Source organism: Onychomys torridus, chromosome 13 (genome assembly GCF_903995425.1).
Source record: "Onychomys torridus chromosome 13, mOncTor1.1, whole genome shotgun sequence".
In the NCBI taxonomy this organism is placed as follows: domain Eukaryota; kingdom Metazoa; phylum Chordata; class Mammalia; order Rodentia; family Cricetidae; genus Onychomys; species Onychomys torridus.
In genome coordinates this window covers 924453-944133 of record NC_050455.1, presented here as the reverse complement: position 1 = coordinate 944133, position 19681 = coordinate 924453, and the positions used below count along the sequence as shown (strand labels likewise).

At 41.4% G+C, this 19681-nt stretch overlaps 1 protein-coding gene and 1 non-coding gene across 2 annotated transcripts in view; one reads left to right on the top strand and one right to left on the bottom strand.

Moving 5' to 3' along the window:
- Positions 1–19681, bottom strand: part of Greb1l (GREB1 like retinoic acid receptor coactivator) — a 132993-nt gene that overhangs the window by 2795 nt on the left and 110517 nt on the right. The window contains exons 22-31 of the mRNA XM_036204260.1: positions 19469–19571; positions 16834–16989; positions 16421–16560; positions 14595–14756; positions 14243–14447; positions 6532–6697; positions 5042–5269; positions 4083–4224; positions 2562–2762; positions 347–485 (exon numbers count right to left, since the gene is read on the bottom strand). Of these exons, the coding sequence (XP_036060153.1) occupies positions 347–485; positions 2562–2762; positions 4083–4224; positions 5042–5269; positions 6532–6697; positions 14243–14447; positions 14595–14756; positions 16421–16560; positions 16834–16989; positions 19469–19571 (1642 nt within the window). The remainder of the gene's footprint in view (positions 1–346; positions 486–2561; positions 2763–4082; positions 4225–5041; positions 5270–6531; positions 6698–14242; positions 14448–14594; positions 14757–16420; positions 16561–16833; positions 16990–19468; positions 19572–19681) is intronic.
- LOC118595093 lies at positions 12317–12449 on the top strand. The gene has a single exon (XR_004946466.1). It is a non-coding gene; the product is annotated as a small nucleolar RNA SNORA33 (small nucleolar RNA).

The window sequence follows — 19681 nt, the reverse complement described above, 5'->3', positions numbered from 1 at the left end:
CACTGCTGCTTACAGAAAACCCAAGTTCAGTCCTTAGCACCCATGTCAGATGGCTCACAGTCTTAAGTTCCAGGGCATCAGCTACCTTCTGGTCTCTGCAGGCACTTTCCACACACACACACACACACAAAAAGTCTTAAGTTACATATCTGTTATTCACCTGCACTTAACTTAGTCTTAAGACAGCCTGGTCTTCCTTCCCCAATAATATCAGTAGCCCTAGTTTAGCATCAAAATGTTCAAACTACTGGCCAAAGCTGTGCTTGCTTGTGTGCCATTCAACTCTTGATTCTTTTTTTTTCTAGTGACAATGGCATTCACATTCCAGACACTAAATTTTACTTACCTTTTAGAAACTTGAATTTCTTGAGAAGATCGGCACCTACAAAAGAGTCACAGAGGTACAAGAGAAGTCCACTGAAAAACACCCCTTCACAATTGACGTTGCTGGAGTGGGGTCTGGAGCTGACATAGCATATGGCTACCTGAAAGTAGAAAGCAGAAAAAAAAAAAGACATTTCAAAAGCAAATAAAGGGCTGTACTTTTGCTCAGGGGCACTATAGCCTGTGCCTTCCTCTTCAGTGCAGAATGCAAGGTGATAGCCAAGTTTTCTCAATAGAAGTGGGTTGGTTATTCAAGCTCTGTACTTAATTAGTAGTAAAGTTTCAATATTTTTAAATCTCTCATTAGTTTATTATAGTAAATAATTTTTTTCTGACAGAAATAGTAAGGAAAAAAAAGAAACTCGTATGAGTGTGTGTAAATTTTTTAAAAGCCCTACATTCTGAGGCTAGAGATTAGCTCAGAGCACTGGCTGCTCTTTCAGAGGCTCCAGGTTTGATCCCTAACATCAACATGGCAGCTCACAGTCATCTGTGACTTCAGGAGCGAGGGGTCCCACATCCTCTTCTGGTCTCCATGGGTACCAGGCATGTAGTGATGCACATTCAAATAAAATGCTCATGTGCCCATACACATAAATAGTAAAACAAAACAATACCACATTCCATAAAAAGGCACACATAGGAAAGAATAAATATTTCACTTTCAAAGAAGCTTAAAACAGCATGAGTTGGGACTGGAGAGATGGCTCAGTGGTAAGGGCCCTGACTTGCTCTTCCAGAGGACCTGGTTCAATTCCCAGCACCCACATGGCAGCTCATAGCTGTCTGTAATTCCAATTCCAGGTGACCTGACACCCATGGCAAAACACCACTGCACATTAAAAAACAAAAACAAAAAAAAAAAACAAAAAAAAAAAAACCCCAGCATGAGTTAATTTTCAGGTCCATATGGCTTCTGTGTCTAGATTATAACCACAAACATTACAGGAAAGCAGCAGGATAGTAGAAAGAACAATGGAGTAACTAAACTTGGCTTGAATTCAAACACTGGTTTCTTCAGTTAGTGGTCATATGACATTGTACAGTTCTTCGTGTACACGGGTAAGGAAACCTGTCGGATAGAAGCATTTTTGAATTCTTAAATAAGTCTATTCAGTATTCAGCAAATATTAGCTGCTGTTAGTATTGAGATTGTTTGTTTGTTTGTTTTGTCGGAGCTGAGGACCGAACCCAGAGCCTTGCACTTGCTAGACAGTGCTCTACCACTGAGCTAAATCCCCAAACCCCTTAGTATTGAGATTGTATTGACACATGTTTGGTTCTTATGTTTTAAGGCAGAATCTCACTCTAGCCCAGACTAGCTTCTGGAATGCTGGGTTTACAGACATGTGCCTCCATGCTCAGCCATCATAATGATTTTAAAGTTTCTATTATTAAGTTAAATTCAGTTTCCAAAATTGAATGCACTAGGTTGTAAAAGAGTTTGTGTATGGATAAATTGTGTGTGACTATGTGCAAAGAAAAGGCCTAAAGAAAACCAAGGGCAGGAAATGTCTTATTTAGGTATGAGTGTCTCATTTTGTTTTTTTTGTTTTTGTTTTTGTTTTTTTCTTAATTTTGGTCATGCATGCCATGGTGCACATGTGAAGTTCAGAAGACACCTTGCAGGAGTCAGTTCTCTCCACCATTTGGGTTCCAGAAACTGAACTTGAGTTCTTAGGCTTGGCAGCAAGTGCCTTTACCCACTGAGACATATTAAAGTTAACTATAAGGATATATTACATTCTTGAAGATAATGAAATGGACTCTCAAGATAATCTGAAGGAAAAACACTAAACTGGTGAAGAACTTGAAGCCTGGAAAAGGAGAAATGACAGCTTTAACGTGTACACAGCCTGTATTTATTTGTTCAGTAGTCATTGGGCTTGTCTTACAGATGCTAAGATACTGTGTGCCTTTTGAGAACCGAGTCCTGAGAAAAGTCACATAATGACAACACAGGCCTATTAATGCAAAACGAGCAAGTTGCCACTTCTTTCCCACCATCGGGCAGGCTCTTCAGAGCAGCTGACATCTGAGTAGTGATGAGTCACTGGCTAACTCTGTTCCTGTGGGACCCTTTGAATCATATTTCATTGGATCTTTTAGAATCATCAATGGAACTAAAATGGGGATGAAATGGATGTGGCAACCAGAACTAGTCATCCCGCCTTTACCTCCTGTCCAATGTTGAGGTAACAGTCAATGGCCAGTACAGGACACTTGAAGTTATGGATGGCTTTGGGGAAGAGTTTATAGGAGGCGTGTTGAAGGAACTTCTCCAGGAGGAACTGTGCAGGGGCTGCCAGGAGCGTGTGTTCACTGTCGGGAGCACAGACGTACTGAAGGGGCAAGATGGGAGCGAAGCTCTCTGATACCTGAAAGCAGATGGTCATGTGAAATGTGCCTGTCAGTGAATGAAATTTCTAAGATTACAATGGATTGTAACTAATAATTTCCATATATAGCACCCCCAAAGGATACCTGAAATTACACATACCACTGAACCTTACATGAATGTTTATACACACACACAAATACACACACTATAATTTCTATATTAGGCACAAAATACATGAGTGTGGTCTCTCAAGAGTCACAGCATAGTATTTTCAGGCCATGGTTGATGATGGTAGACTCCAGATAAAGGAGGACTGTCGGGGGCTGGAGAGAGGGCTCAGTGGTTAAGAGCATTAGCTGCTCTTGAGGAGGACCAAGATTTGGTTCCCAGCAGCCACATGGCAGCTCATAACCACTGTAACTTCAGATCCAGGGGATCCAGCACCCCTTTCTGGCTTTCACAGGCACCAGACACACACGGTGCACATACATACACATAGGCAATAGATTCATACATACAAAATTTAAAAAAATGTATCTTAGAAGAACGAGTGACTGAAGAGGAATGACTATTAATGGCAGTGGCCTGGTGGGTTTAAATGTCTCGTTTTCTGCACCCCCTTCTCCCACTTCAGGAATAGTTCAGTGTTATTTAAGTTACAGAAAGAATTTTTGGGATGTTTGTTACTGTATTTAATGAATATATTGTTAGGCCTAAAGGGAAGTCTTTTACAATGCTGCTGTATGTGTTTGACTCCTATCCTATTCAACAACAAAAAGCAGAAGTTTCTCAGCTACAGCTAAGTAGTTGACATGCTGTAATGATCAGCTAGCTGGTAAGCCTCCCTGAGAAGGGTTTAGAGAATTCTCTATAATTTTTGAGCTGTAATATTTTCTTTAAAAAGAAAACATAATCTAAGGACCAGAAAAGTCTTGTTATTTCTATTTTTCTCGTGTGTTACATCAGGGTTGTCTTGAAAATACAGCCTTACAGCTAGGCACACTAAAGCACTCGGGAGGCAGACACACATTTCTGAGTTTGAGGCCAGCCTGATTTAGTGACCTCCATGATAGCTATGTAGAAGGACCTGTCTCAAACAAACAAACAAAACCAATCAATCAGTCAATCAGCTTTGGTGGAATCTTCAAGGCTTAACTCTGAGACATTTTTGTATCTTCTGGCTGAGATGTCGCTGACACATGAAGCTATGCAGCTGATGCCGAGGACTCCAGGGTCACTTCCCTTTCCATCCGGCAGAAAAGTACTTCTCACATGCTAGTACTTTAATGACAGAGCTGCTTACAAGGAAGCATTTGTCCTGGTTTTCAACAGTAGAATTGAGCTTTACAAAACTTACCATGATCTTTGGTTTAATGATAAAGTCCCTTTGCCCTCCAACCTGAACATGCTTCTTCATGAGACTGAAGTTATTAAAGCGGCAGATGAGCAGGCCACTGCTGTTCGTTCTCAGGTTAAAGTCAACGTCTTCACAGAAATACCTGAATCATAACCACAATGGTAGGTTTCTCTGACTGCCCTTCACATCTCAACTATGATAACTACACAGAGAAATGTGTGGCAGACATTTAGGGGAGAGCCCAAAACATCACCTTATCCTGGAGCAGCTGGCCCACAGTCTACTGATTTAAAGGAAGGGGAAAAAGAGGACTTCCATCTTATGCCACAGGGTTTTAGGCTATTCCTGTCAGAAACAGGACTGTACATCTTGTGGTTTAAAATTCTGGTCACATACAGCATGAAGCATGGAAGCAGTGGGTATCCTAATAGCTACAGGTTGTGGGTAGATGTTACGAGTGACTTTATGCTCTCTGATAGCATTCCTCAGCCATCTCAGATTTCTCAGGAACGTGGATATGATCAATTCAAGGGGCCTGACTGCTGCCTTCCCTATAGGAATAGTGTGTCTTACAACACTGGAGAGAATGATTTCCTCTCTAGTTCTGAGGATGAATACAGGATTAATATTGGATGTTTACAGGTCCACACATTGATCAGCATTGATTCAACAGTTTTTGTTCCTATTGGAATTCTTGTTGAATAATCAGGTGGCTAATCTGTGTTCTCTGGTCATTTTCCATTACAGTGTCAATAGTCTAGGTCAACGCTAGGTGTGGTGACACATGCCTGTAAACCAGCACTCAGGAGGATCACAGTGTAAAGCGAACCTGTGTCACATAATGAGTTCTGGGCCAGGGGAGTTAGTTGGAAGGGGCTTCTGGTCTAAGGCAGAGGCTGAAGTGGGCAGCATCCATCAGCAGGTGCCAGGATGACCTGCGTCCATGAGGACTGACCTACCTATTGAAGTCATACTGTACATTTTGAGTCAGGTCTATGTTGAGGAGAATGAAATCATGCACGTGGCATCTTGAGAATGGGGCCTTTAGATTCTGAGATGTCAGCTTGCTGTTCCATTTCTGTATGCCCAGGATTGCATAGTGGACAATTTTTGGTGTGGCTTCAATGTGCTGCAAGACACTCTTCAAGGACACATTCTTGCTGGAAATTCCTGCTTCCGTGGGCTGGCTATAAAATGTAAAGTTAGTTTATAAAAATGTCAATAAATGTTACTAAAGAACCAATGCTACTACATATTAGGAATACTATAAAGGATGTAGTAAGACATTTATATTAAGAAGGATAAGTTCAGTCACACTACCTATCATGACTAATTCAGAAAAGATGGCCTTTGGTGGTGGATGTTGCCACCTTTAAGGCAAAAAAAAAAAAAAAAAAAAAAAAAGAATCCAGCTCATAATTTCAACATTAATAATGAACATGAGTTACCAAAGACATGACCGGTGGTTAGGAGTACAGAAATGACCAGGTCTGATAATTACATGTAACTATATGAGCACCTCATTGTCTACAAGTCCATAGAAGAAATGATAGAAAATCAGTGTTTCACTGGGGCAATTTCACAAACATTTTTTTATTTGGCATTCCCCTTGCCTACCACCCCTTATGCCACTGAAGGAATCCTAGGAAACTGGCACCGCTCCAGGAGAACCACTGATTGTTAGCTGGCTGTATTACAGATGTGAGCTCGAGACAGAGGTGACATGATTTCCTCTCCAATTCAGTAGTTAAGCCATCAATATAAATGAATCATAGCATCAGAAAAGGGGATTTGGGTGGTTTTGCTGTGTTTTGACACAGTCTTATTATGTAGCACTGGCTGGCCTAGAACTTGCTATGTAGACCAGTCAAACTGGTGTCAAACTCAGAGGCTATCTAGTCTTTGCCTCCTAAGTGCTGGGACTATACCTATAGCAGAACAGATTTTTGTAGCTAACCAATACCAGGAAGTTGAAGTGGTCTAGGAACTTAATTACACACTGTCTTTAAAAGAAAAATCCTGGGCTGGAGAGATGGCTCAGAAGATCACTGACTGCTCTTCCAGAGGTCCTGAGTTCAATTCCCACCAACCACATGGTGGCTCACAACCATCTGTAATGACATCTGGTGCCTTCTTCTGGCTTGCAGGAATACATGCAGGCAGAACACTGTATACTTAATAAATAAATAGATGGATGGATGGATGGATGGATGGATGGATGGATGGATAGATAGATAGATAGATAGATAGATAGATAAATCCTTAAAAAGAAAAATCCATAAGCAACCCACCAATGAGCTACTGAGGGGGTCATATGATCCACCTTGCTCAGGAAAACTACCTACCTCTTATTTACTCCCAAGTATAACTACAGCTAAAATTATCTTGTCAAGATCATTGTATCACTTCTCCCACACACACACCCACAATGTCCTGGAAGTATCACTACCTGGTTTGCTCCTGAACACTGTGAATGTTCCACAGGACACAGGAGTCATCCATCACAACGATGAAAGGCCAGACACACTGCCGCTTGACTCCCAGCTCCTCCAGGCGGTTCCTCTCCAGTTCTAGATTGTGGTATGACAGCTCCTTAATTAGGAATCTGGCAGCACCTGGAAGGCAGTGCAACCAATCACAGCTTACATCCTTCACTCAGGCCAGTCACATGACCTCCACTGCATCCTGTCCACATGGAGATACTGTATGCAGGTGATGGGAGCATGCTGAAGAGAAGATGCAGAGGACCCTAGTTTGGTTCCTAGCACCAATGTCAGGCAGCTCCAGGGGAATCTGATGCTTCTAGCCTCCAATGGGCACCTGCACTTGTGCACAGACACATAATGTTTTAAAAATCTCCAAAAAAAAAGAGTCACTGGAAAATATATTTTAAAATGTAGATTCCTGGAAGCCATTACTAGATATTCAGACTTACTAGTCCAGTGAAGGGCCAGAAACAGATCTGATGATGTATGAATTACACTCTGAGGAACAGACTTCAAGAATTTCATTTCTTTGATATGACAAAGGACACCTCACACAGCAAATAACGTTAGTGACTAGGGCCTTAGAATATGACAAGCTTGCTCTTAGAGGCAGCAACTCCCACATCCTGCATCAGAGAGTAAGGCAGGGCCATGATGAGTGAAGAGTTAACAGCACCTATGGAGATTCTGGAAACAGGCACCCATCCTAGATCTGCAGTTTGCTAATGTATGGAAGAACCCCAAACAGCAGGATTAGCTTAAGCTAATACTAGATTTAGAAACATCTCTCCCTCAAGAGTCTATATGTAATGTGCAAAATGTGCGTAACATTTTGCACATTACATATAGAATCACATAGGAAAAACTGACAGCTAACATGGTAGTCAGTGGTGAAGGACCAAAGGTTTTCCAACTATGATCAGGAACAAGAAAGTGATTCCTGCTTCCATTTAACAGTACTAGAAGTCCTAGCCAGAACAATTAGGCAAGAAAAGAAAAGAAAAGTGATCTCAATCAGAAATAGTAAAATGTTGCTCACTGACAATATATCATACATGGAGAAAATACACAGAAAACTGTTAGAACTAGTAATAATAAAAGAATTCAGCTGGGTGGTGGTGGCACATGCCTTTAATTCCAGCACCAGAGAGGCAGAGGCAGGCGGATCTCTGTTGAGTTTAAGGCCAGCTTGGGCTACAGAGTAAGTTCCAAGAAAGGCTCCAAAGCTATAAGGGAAGGAATGGTCTCAGGAATTTAGTTTCATTATAGCATGAAAAGCAGGCAAAAGACAGTACAGTGAGAAACACAAGATATTGATGAAGAAAATAAAAAGATATGCCAATAAATAGAATGATGACCAATGTTCATTGTTACAAACATGTTTTGTAGATAACTATACTTCAAAATATCAGTGTTGGGGAATATTATTTTAAAGTGTGTTTTGTTTATGTTGCATTTTGTTAAACTCTGAAGCTGTTTTACTGTGCCTATCTAAAATACCTGATGGTCTAACAAAGAGATGAACAGCCAATAGCAAGGTAGGAGACAGAAATAGGCAGGGCTGGCAGGCAGAAAGAATATATAGGAGAAGTCTGGGAAAAAGGAAGAAAGCCAGAGGAAGAGGAGAACCCAGGGACCAGCCACCCAGCTACATAACAAGCCATGGAATAAGGAAGAAAGGTATGCAGAAATAGAGAAAGGTAAAAACCCAGAGACAAAAAGTAGATGGGTTATTTTAAAGTTAAGAAAGCTGGCAAGAAATAAGAGAGCTAAGGCCAGGCATTTGTAAGTAAGAATAAGTCTCTGTGTGATGGGCCCCCAAAAAGAATAAAAAATAACATTTTGGCACCCAACATGGGGTAGATTTCCATGTAGGGCCTAAGAAAGCTGGAAAGAAAGAAAGAAAGAAAGAAAGAAAGAAAGAAAGAAAGAAAGAAAGAAAGAAAGAAAGAAAGACAGACAGACAGACAGAAAGAAAGAAAGAAAGAGGGAGGGAGGGAGGGAGGGAGGGAGGGAGGAAGGAAGAAGGAAGGAAGGAAGGAAGGAAGGAAGGAAGGAGAAAGGACATGGCTCCTTTAAGACATGCCGATGTTCAGCTGGTAGCACTAAATAGAAACAGCGAGGTAAGTAAAAATGCTTGTGGCTTCCTGTAGCTAGGAAGATTGAGTGCAGTTCCTGGTCAAGCACCTCCTACCAGGCTGCAAGCTTTAGGCTTCACTTTCACTAGCCCAGAAGTGGGCAGAGCCAGCTGAGAGCTGCATGCATAGGATCCAGGTTAGTAGTTTAAAGGTTTGCTCACATGGTCAAAAAAGACTAAAGGATATACAGTAAAAGCAATCCAGATGGGAAAAAAACTCTAAACAGGTTCCAGTGTGTTTTACATTGTGCACAGGCTTAAGAAATAAAGAAAAGGGTATGAACAGTTATAGAAATAAATAAATAGTTTAATAAAGTCTTTATAGAGAGAAGTAAAATAATAAAGAAAAGGCCATGTAAAGATAGGAAATATACAGGGATTCTGGATCCTACATAGTATTGTGTTGATTTTGAATTTTTTGAATGCTAATAAGCATTCTCTTAAGACATGGGATTGTGAACTGGATTGCTAAACTCAACCAATCTATATACATTAAGAAATGCTTTAACATTAAAAAAGAAGTAAAAAAATATATTTGTCAAATGGAAATAAAAAATGCTTTGGAGTTTTTTTCCCACAGGAGATGAGAGGCTGTGGATTCCTGCAGGAATATGTGGATTAGGTGTGATCAAGGGAGACCTCCTGAACTTTGACAGGTCATATCTATCAACAAAGGTTACTTCTGATCTTCCCAGGACTTGGCCATTATCTCAAATTTTCTCTCTGGGACCCTAAAGATGCCTTTGTCCACAGACAGCAGGAAGCAGTATGGAGAAAACTATGCCCACATTTCCAAGAGTTGGGGCGTGGGGTGGTCTTTTTTTTGTGGATTATGGATTTTAGTTATATTTAGGGGAATATAGGAATGATAAGATAGAAGGGTACTTTAAATAATAGGGTATTGACTCTACTATAAACTAAAAGACAACTATTAATCTCAAATATTTTGTATTTGTAAGGACTTTTGTATGTTGACACAAATTTAAGGTAATTTTTGTTGCAACATGCTGTATGTATGTTTCTGTTCTTGTTTGGGGGATTTTATATATTGATAAAAATTTAAGGTTATTTTTGTTACAACATATATGTATGTTTCTATTTTTGTTTGAGTTATTGTGCTTATGCAGTTCATTTGGAAATGTAGGGTGAAGTTCTAGTTTTTTAAAACTATTATTATAAACTATATAGGATAATTGGGAAATATAGGTTAGTGGTTAGTCATTTATAACAATCAAAATTGTACATATGTTAGATATGCTTTCCAGATCACATAGAGAGATATTTTAGATAGATAGTCTTCAAACCTTTCAAAGACCTACAGAGTATGGTATTTAAAATGTTTTGTTAAACTTGGGGCTTTTTATGACAATGAGACACATCTGCTCCTGGCAGCACCAATTTACTTCAGAGACAGTGGGCATTGAAGAAACTCCTTATGGAGTTTGCTTTCAGTGTGCCATTTGGGCAAGAAGCTGTTCTTCCCTGGACTGCTTGATGGCATGTTGTATAAACTGGACATGCAGGACCCACAAGAAAGTGACCACTGAACTTTGCCAAAACAAGGCAGGATGGTCCTTCAGGGTTCCTGCTTCACAGAAGACACTGCCAGACAATCGGCAGGACACAGAGGAAAATGACTGATAAACTTTGCCAATATAGGTGGGACAGTCTTTCAAATTTTATGCTTCATTGAAAAGTCTTCCAGATACTATGGGCCTGTAGGCTGAAGATGGATGCCCCAGTGTTGCAGAGGAACTTTGAGTGACTGTCCAGGCAGTCAGATGTCTCTGTCATTTCTAGAGTTTTTGGAAGTTGTTTGCAATGCACTTTTTGTTTACTTAAAAAATATTATATCCTTCTGGGGCCTTTGATGGAGTTGAAGACTTGATATAGTTTCAGTTTTCCTTAAATAAGATAGAAAGTAAATTAGGCATAAAATTTTGGATTTACTAAGATAGGTAGATTATGGAGTATTTTCATTAAATTTATCAGACACAAATAAATTGGAATGTATTACATTGTGAATGTAATGTTTACTTGATAATTGTTCTTATTGTATACAATCTTACTATGTTAAAGTTAAAAGCCTTTCATTTTTCAGAAAAAAAAGGGGGGAATGTTGGGGAATATTATTTTAGAGTGTGTTACTTCTGTTTATGTTGCATTTGACAGTTACATCTACACTGTGTTATTATGTCTGTCTAAAACACTTTATGGTCTAATGAAGAGCTGAACAGCCAATAGCAAGGCAGGAGACAGAAATAGACAGGGCTGGCAGGCAGAGAGAATAAATAGAAGGAGAAATATGGGGAAAAGGAAGAAGTAGCCAGAGAAGGAGGAGGACCCAGGGACCAGCCACCCAGCTACATAACAAGCCATGGAATAAGAAAGAAAGGTATACAGAAATAGAGAAAGATAAAAGCCCAGAGGCAAAAGCAGATGAGTTATTTAAAGTTAAGAAAGCTGGCAAGAAATAAGGCAGCTAAGGCCAGGCATTTGTACATAAGAATAAGCCTCCATGTGTGGATTATTTGGGAGCTGAGTGGCGAGCTCTCATGAGAGCAGAAACAAACAACACCAGATAAGTAATTTTATGCACTTACCAATTTTTTCCATAGAAATGGAAAAAAAAATCTATCCTTAATGAAATCTGAGGGCAACTCAAATTGCAATCAAATTGGAGGTCTTACTGATGTAGGCAATGATTGTGTTTTTCAAATAGCTCAAAAGGTGAAAATGGATAAGTTAGACTATATTAAACTCAGAAGCTTTTGAAGCAAAGAAATAATCAACAGAGATAAGACAACCTACACAAATAAGAGACAGCATACAGAATGGGACAGAACATTTGCAAATTATTGATCCAACAAGGGATTATTATCTGGAGTGTATAAGAAGCTCAAAAATCTGAGTAGCAAATAATGCAGTTAGAAAGGGGCTGTAGCCGGGTGGTGGTGGCACACGCCTTTAATTTCAGCACTTGGGAGACAGAGGCAGGCAGATCTCTGAGCTCAAGGCCAGCCTGGTCTACAGAGGAAGTTCCAGGACAGCCAGAGCCACACATAGAAACCCTGTCTCAAAAACAATAAAAATAAAAAAGGGGAGGAAAAACTAGGCTGGAACGATGGTGCACAACTTTACTCTTAGCACTTGAGAAGTTTAGGCAGGACAATCACCAGTTCTAGATTGGTCATGTCGACCTAGCAAGATGTCTAAACAACACAGACTCCAAATAGCCTAGAAGTACATAAAATGCTCAGTATCACCAATCATCAAGGAATGCACCTCAAAACTGCAGTGACTACGCCAAAGTGACTTATCAACATTGACACAGGTGCAGAGGGAAAAGAGCTCCTATATGTTAGTGGAGCAGCCATTACAGACAAACGTGCAGAGTCCAACCTAAAGCATACTGAAACTGGAAGTACCATGTGATCCAGCAAATCCACTGATTGGTGTATATCCAAGATATAGAACCATTATACTAAAGAGACACTTGGAGCCTTGTGTCTATTCACAATACCTTCAATAATGGGATCAACCTAGATTCCCACAGATAAAGACAGTATGAGAACACAGAATATTTTTGGCCATAAAAAGAATGAAATCCTAAATTTGCTAGTTCGTCTGCCTACCTGAACGTGTTTCTTCAGAACTTCTGAAAAAAATCTGGTAACAGTGACGTCATATTGTGAACCTTAAGAACAACTAAAGTCTTTTTGGTCCATAAAAATGGCTATAGTATTGTAATGTTGAAAAGCGATCTTATAAACTTTCAATTAGAATTTAACTGTAACTAGTTCTAAGAATTGAACTTGAGGCTGGGTAGCGGTGGCACACGCCTTTAATCCCAGCACTTGGGAGGCAGAGCCAGGCGGATCTCTATGAGTTCGAGACCAGCCTGGTCTACAGAGCGAAATCTAGGACAGCCACTAAAACTACACAGAAAAATTCTGTCTCGAAAAACAAAACGAAACAAGAATTGAATCTTGAAAACATTAGTAAACAGCATGTAGGCTTTTCTAACAGATTGTGATAAAGAATCTCAGGCTAAGGATATCAGCAAGTACTTCAAATGTAAGAAATAAACAATAAAAAAATAGCTTGTTTAAAAAAAAAAAAAGAAAAGAAAAGCTGGGTATTGTGGCACACACCTTTAATCTCAACACTCAGGAGGCAGAAGCAGCACTGTGAGTTCGAGGCCAGCCTGGTCGACAGAGCAATTTCAGGACAGCCAGGGCTACACAGAGAAACCCTGTCTTGAAAAAAGGAAAAAAGAAAAAAGAAAAAGAAAAAAAAAGAAAGAAAAAGGGAATCCTGTCACTTTGGATGTCAACATGGATGAAAGTGGAGGGCGTGTAAACCAGGGACAGAAGGAGAGACCATGTGAGGAGTGCTCTGTGGAAGATGCTCAGTGAAGTCTTTGCAGGGCAGCAAGGAAGGGGATGGGAGCAAAGAGCACCAAACAAAAGAATCAATTCTAGTTTTCCATAGCACAATTGATAAACTTGATTAAAAAACAAAAACAAAAACAAAAACAAACCACGGGCTGGAGAGATGGCTCAGAGGTTAAGAGCACTGGCTGCTCTTCCAGAGGTCATGAGTTCAATTCCCAGCACCACATGGTGGCTCACAACCATCTGTAACGAGATCTGGTGCCCTCTTCTGTGTACATAATAAATAAATAAATCTTAAACAAACAAACAAACACATGGTATATTTCAAAACGACTGGGAGAATACAAAACTCCAAACACATAAAAGTGATTCCTATTTAAAGAAAGTGTTTACACTCTAATTTGATTATATGTTACAAACGTTATCATATTATAGTCCATACAAGTATGCAAATATTTCTGAAGTTTTTAAAAGTTGCAGGTTTTATACTTCTTCCTTTTAAAACTTAAAGCCACATGGTAAAGCTAGTGACATATAAAGACAGATACATAGAGAGCCAAGAAATAAACCCTCTCATATATGACAAGGATGCCAGTGCCATCCAATGGGGGAAATGTCTTTGGAACATCTGGATAACCACATGAAAAACTGGAGTTGTGCCCTTACCATACAAGAATTAAATTAATTAAAATGCTTCAGTAACATAGATGCTTCCAACACCTTGACTGGACTAAAACTTGCCTTATGCCCCTAGCAGGAGACATAGTAGGGGACCCTCTAAATCAGATACATCATCACCTCCCATCCATGTATTTCTCATGGACACATTCTACCCTAGAACGTCCAGCCTGGGAACATTGGTAGTCTATACTAGGAAGATTCCCTGTCCTGTGCAAGGTATTCAATATTCCAGTGATTTAGTACTTACTAGGCCTCAGAAGTTAAAAATTCTTCAAAACTGAACAATAACGTTAGGATCCACAAAATTACAAAACAAGAGAGAAGGAAGAACTCAGAATCAAAAGACCTGTGTTCAGGAGGGCAGGGCAATTCCCAGAGGCAACCTCCAGAAGATGCAAACCAAGGGGATGGGTTGTGTTTGTCTTCTTGGCCCTCCGCCTGCCCCGAGGGCACCCTTACCCACGCCTGCATTATTGAACATGCCAGGAAGCACCAGCATGATGTGGTTGGGCCAGTACTTTCGGTACAGTGGCATCTCGTATTCTTTGACCACCAGAAGGTGAAGATGGCTGATGCCCTCCATAGCATGGAAAAGGTTTAGGAGTCCGTGCTCATGTCGGCCACTGGAAGGGGTGAAAATGGGGCTCTTGACTGCATTTAGATTCTGTGGAAGGAAACAAATGAGAGGAAAATGGGAAAGTAAATCCTCAGATGTGAGCATCTTGGGGGACCCCTCCTAGGGCAGATATGAGCATCTTGGGGAACCCTAACTAGCGCCCAGCAACCCTGACACCCAAAAGCTCTAGCCCACCTTGTCCGAAACCAGGGGCAGCCGCATGCTTTCCAGGTGTCTGCCCTGCTTGCTGAAGACAAAATGACTCTCTTTGGACTTGGGAATGATGAAATAAAGCTGGACTTCTTCTCCCAGCATAGAAGAAGAAAATGTGAATGCATGAAGGGTGGAGTCAGACATCTAGATTTGCAAAAGAAGAAAGAGAGGGATGGTCAATGTATGATTCCCAAACTTCCAGGCCATTCTTTTTGATTTTTGACCTGAGCAACTGCAAGAATAAGTGCCACTAGACATTTTGGCTGTAACGAGCAATGTATAAAAGGCTTATCATTTTCTAACTGTCACTGACACAGGTCAGTGTGGAGCCATGATGAAGTCTCTGCAAGGGTTAAGTCCCACTTGGCATTGTCTGTCTTTATTCCTCATTAGCTCAGGACCTTGACAGATGCTCAGTCTCCAAGATAAGATCCCTATGGGCTGACCTGATACATACATGTTCCCTAAAGGCCTCAGTTACAGGGGACTCTTCTGCTCTGTGAGTCAGACTGAATACATTAAGTTTCAGCACTTAGAGAGTGGGGCTAGAATTTAAAATGTGTCTGTGGTGCCATCTTTTCTGGTTATAATGGAAAATGAAGCATTTCCAACATTTAGTGCAGAACTTTGACATCAGGGAAAGACCATGTGACTCAAAAGCCAAGTATAATCTAACCTGTCTGTAAAGGTTGCTGGGACATTCACTTGCCCAGGAATCCATCTCCATGTATAATTATAAAATTGTTCTTTATGGGCTGTACAGTAAAGCCAATAATTGATTTAATGGAATGATAACAAATTTTCATCAGCACCTAAAATCCAAGTAGGTTTCCTATTAGTTTTAACCTAAATATTACACTTCAGAAAAAAAAGTTCTTCCTCTAAATTCTAGTTTGTTCTACATCACAAATGTGGAGATATATTACTTGCATTGTAATCTCACAGAAACTAGTCAAGAGGGATTTTTATGCAGAAAAATCCTAAACACCTATAATTTATAGGCAAAGGCACTTGTGTCTCCACTATCCTATGAAGACTTGTGAACAGGGCCAGTGGGCCGGCTCAACAGGGAAAGGGCTTGCCACTGATCCCAGGGCCCACAATGGTGGAATGAGGGAACCAATTCCTGCATGTATGTGTACACACACACACACACACACACACACACACACACACACACACACACACCACTTAATTAAAAGAATTGTTAACAGACTAGTAGCCCTCCAAGAACACAAATGGATACCAGAGGTAACCTGTAACCCAGTTTTCAATGTGTTTTCTAGCACCCATTGAATTTCAGGATGTGCTTTCAAGGGGAGGTGTGGTCCTAAGAAGCTGGTTTGGGGAATTTTCTCAGCACAGCCTAGAAGCAACAGGGTCCCAGGTGCTCAGTGCCAAGACATAAAACTCAAGAAGAGAAATGGGGATGACATAGAGTATCTCCCCCAAAGTAGGAGTGTTACTACAACGCTGCTCTTTCCTCCTGTGTGTAAAGACAAGAAGAGGCTGGGGTGCTAGATTGTATGTTTATCATTTACAAGACCCCGAGATGTGTCCCTAATGCCCAAATATGAGAAAATAAAACCAGGCATGATAGACAAGCCTACAGTTCCATTCAGCATGCAGGAGGGTTGTGAATTTGAGGCCAACCTGGAGTAGTGAGTACCTGTACTAAAAAGGAAGCCAGGTTTACACTCTGTTTCTCTAGAGCCTGAAGCCAGGAGGTTTCATCCTCCTTTCCCCCCAGTACGTACAAGGGCCATACTGGCCACAGGGTTCCCAGGCAAGGGCAAAGCGGGCTGCACCTGGGAGGTGGGAGTGAAGTCCATGTACTGCTGGCATTGTTCACAGTGGTGGAAGGTATTGTAGGCCGCGTACTTGGTCAGCATAATAGACATGGTCTCTCGTTTTCCAGGCTCCTCAACTTTGTATTCCTTTATTACTTCTGTGTACAAGGCATGAGAAAATGTTATCTCCATGATACATATATAAAGCTTGGAAAGAAATGCTCATTTCTCATACAGACTTCTCAGAGGACTTTATAATTTGAGCCCTGATAAGCCAGTTTAAAAATCAAGATGTATGTGTGTGTGTTCATGTGTAAGAGTGAAAACAGAATTACTGCACTCTTCTCAAAGGAGTGGACTGTCTCCCTCCCCCACCCCAAGCCCTGATTTAGAGTCCCTCACCTTCAGAGCCTGCCTCTGCATACACTGACCTTGTTTGATCCCAGCCAGCTTCTCAGTGTAAACCAGGCTCATCAGACTGTACTTGGGGTCGTGCACACTGAGGTCAAAAGGCATTTTGCTGAAGGTCTCGATGTCAGGCCAGGGCTCTCCTTCTGACTGGCTTGCTCCACTGTTTTCACTGTGATCTAGGGCAGGGCAGAGCACAGGACAGGTGGGCTTTCCTCCTCCCTCCCTCCCCCTACCCTCCTCCTCTCCTCCCTGCCATTCTGAAGCACAAAGCTGGGGAGGGCGTGACAAAGGCACTCTGAGAAATGAGCTTTCTTTCTTTCTTTCTTTCTTTCTTTCTTTCTTTCTTTCTTTCTTTCTTTCTTTCGTTTCTTTTCTTTTTTTTTTTTGTTTTGTTTTTTTGTTTTTTGTTTTTTGTTTTTCAAGACAGGGTTTCTCTCTGTAGCTTTGGAGTCTGTCCAGCTCTGTAGACCAGGCTGGCCTCAAACTCACACTGCCTCCTGAGTGCTGGGATTAAAGGCATGCACCACCACCACCCTGCTTGTTTTTGTTTTTATTTATTTATTTTATGAGCATTGATTTGTGTTTTGCCTGCATGTATGTCTGTGTGAGGGTGTTGGATACCCTGGAACTGGAGTTGTGAGCTGCCACATGGATGCTGGGAATTGAACTTGGGTCCTCTGGAAGAGCAGCCAGTGCTCTTAACATCTGAGCTTTCTTTCCAGTCCCCAAACAAGCTCTTATCCCAGAGTAGAAGGAACCAGAACCATTCCTTGAGACTTTTGCCAGGAAGGGGATTTCCCCTCACTAGCCCTGATTAGTTTCTACAGCCCAGTTCCCAAACTCCTATGCAGTAAAACCCAGTCTTCCAATGCTCCTTAAACACATACTTATTTGAATGATCAAAATTCTCAGCTTTAGCTGTGGGATGCTTTGATTGTTGCTCTTTCTCAGTACTGGGGGTTGAGCTTTCTGCATCCCATGTTCCAGCAAGCACTCTACCACTGAGCCATGGCCCCAGCACTTTCTATAAAAACCTGAGACAAGGATTGCTAATCTTGGTTGTCAGTTGACTGCATCTGAAATCAACTAAAACTCATGCAGCTGGGCACAACTGTAAAGGGTTTTCTTGGCTGGATCATTTGAGGTCAGAAGACCCACCTTAAATCTGGGCCACACCTTCTGGTGGCAATGTAAATCAAAGGACATGGAAGAAGGGATCTTTTCCTTTTTGCCTGCTTGCTTTCACCCTTGCTAGCAAGTTCAATTGTCCTGCTCCTGAGGTATTACTTCAGACTTATTTGGGATTCCAATGTAGAGAAAGAGCAGCTGAGACATCCAGCCTGTGGACTGAACAGCTGCCAAGTTCTTGGCCTTTCTATCAGGAGACAGCATTGCTAGACTAGGCGGACCACAGCCTGGGAGCCACTCTAATAATATAATATATTTTAATATATCATAGAGAACCCTGACTAATACAAGTTCTCACTAAGTTGACCAGGTCCCAGGCAAGCCTTGCTGGCATCCCCCCTTGCTTTAGCTGGGATTACAGCTTGGTGAGTATGCCTGAAGCTGTCTGAAATTTCAGGATGCGAGGAACAAAAGCCCCAGTGTATGCGGTGCATTAGAATCACCAGAGTGTTCTGTCCTCCGGTCCACACTTACCCTCCCAACCTCCCTCACAGGTCCCCAAGAGCAGTGAAGTCAAAATCTTTACCAGGTGCCAGCTGCAGCCTTTGAGCATTTCTAGAGCTTGAATCCTTTTCCTACACCTTAGTACTTTACCCCTCTAGGCACAAACTTAACCCCTCAAGTACTGGGCTCATATAGCTCTTTGAGACTTAGGGATTGGGAATTCAGGGTGTTAAGACAGCAGCAGCACATGGTAGGTATGCAATAGATGCTGTTTATTATTAATAAATAGTAAGTTCAAAATGCAACTCAAGGCTAGCTCAGTAGGAAAAGTGCTTTGCAGCCAGGCTTAATGACTTTAGGACCCACATGGTGGAAAGAGAAAACCGACTCCCAAAAGTTGTCCTCTGACCTCAACCCTTGTATGCCTCCCATACACACATGCACACAATAAAATGTAAGGCTTTTTAAAGTAGCATAAACCACTTTGAGGGAAAGCCCAAGATTACAAATATAGCTATTACTTTTTCGATATAAATAACATTTGATTTTTACGCTGTGATACCTTGCATTTTGGTGGCAGTCTCAAGCATGTTCTTTCAGGAAGGGCTCTTATGCCTCCCGGTGCACTTTTGACTCGACCCTCACCAGAGTGACAGGGGAAGGAGACAGCTAGGCTCCCGGTTGGATGAGAAGTGACAGGGAACTAATGCAGTGGCAGCCAGGGCGAGATTGCAGACTCTCTGTAGCTGCAGGTTGGTTAAAATCTAAGGCTGTGATACCAAGGAGCCCAGTGCAGAGCTGGCAAGAACCACAGGGTTTACCTAGCTAGGCAATGGACCTACCTAGGTACCAAAGCTGATGAAACATTGCACCCAGCAGCTGGCTGCACACTGGAGAGAGGCTCCCGGAAGCTGAGAGCCACGATTCACTTGGGATTATTAGCTGAGCTCTTGAACTGTTCCATGATAGCTCTGCAATTTAGGTACCCTAGACACCCAGGGGGGAAGCAATATCAAGCCTCACCTGTGTTTATCTCTTCCTCATCATACACGTCTACCTCCAGCAGCCGGATAAGCATTCGGAAAAGGATCCTAAGGAACTGTAAATAGGAGCCAGTCTTTCCCACCTGATGGAAATATTTGTAATTGAGTAAGGGTGGAGGAGGAGAAGATGGGAAAGAAAAAGAAAAGCGATTTTTTTCACACTTTGGCTCTTCAGCTGAGGACTGAATGAGAT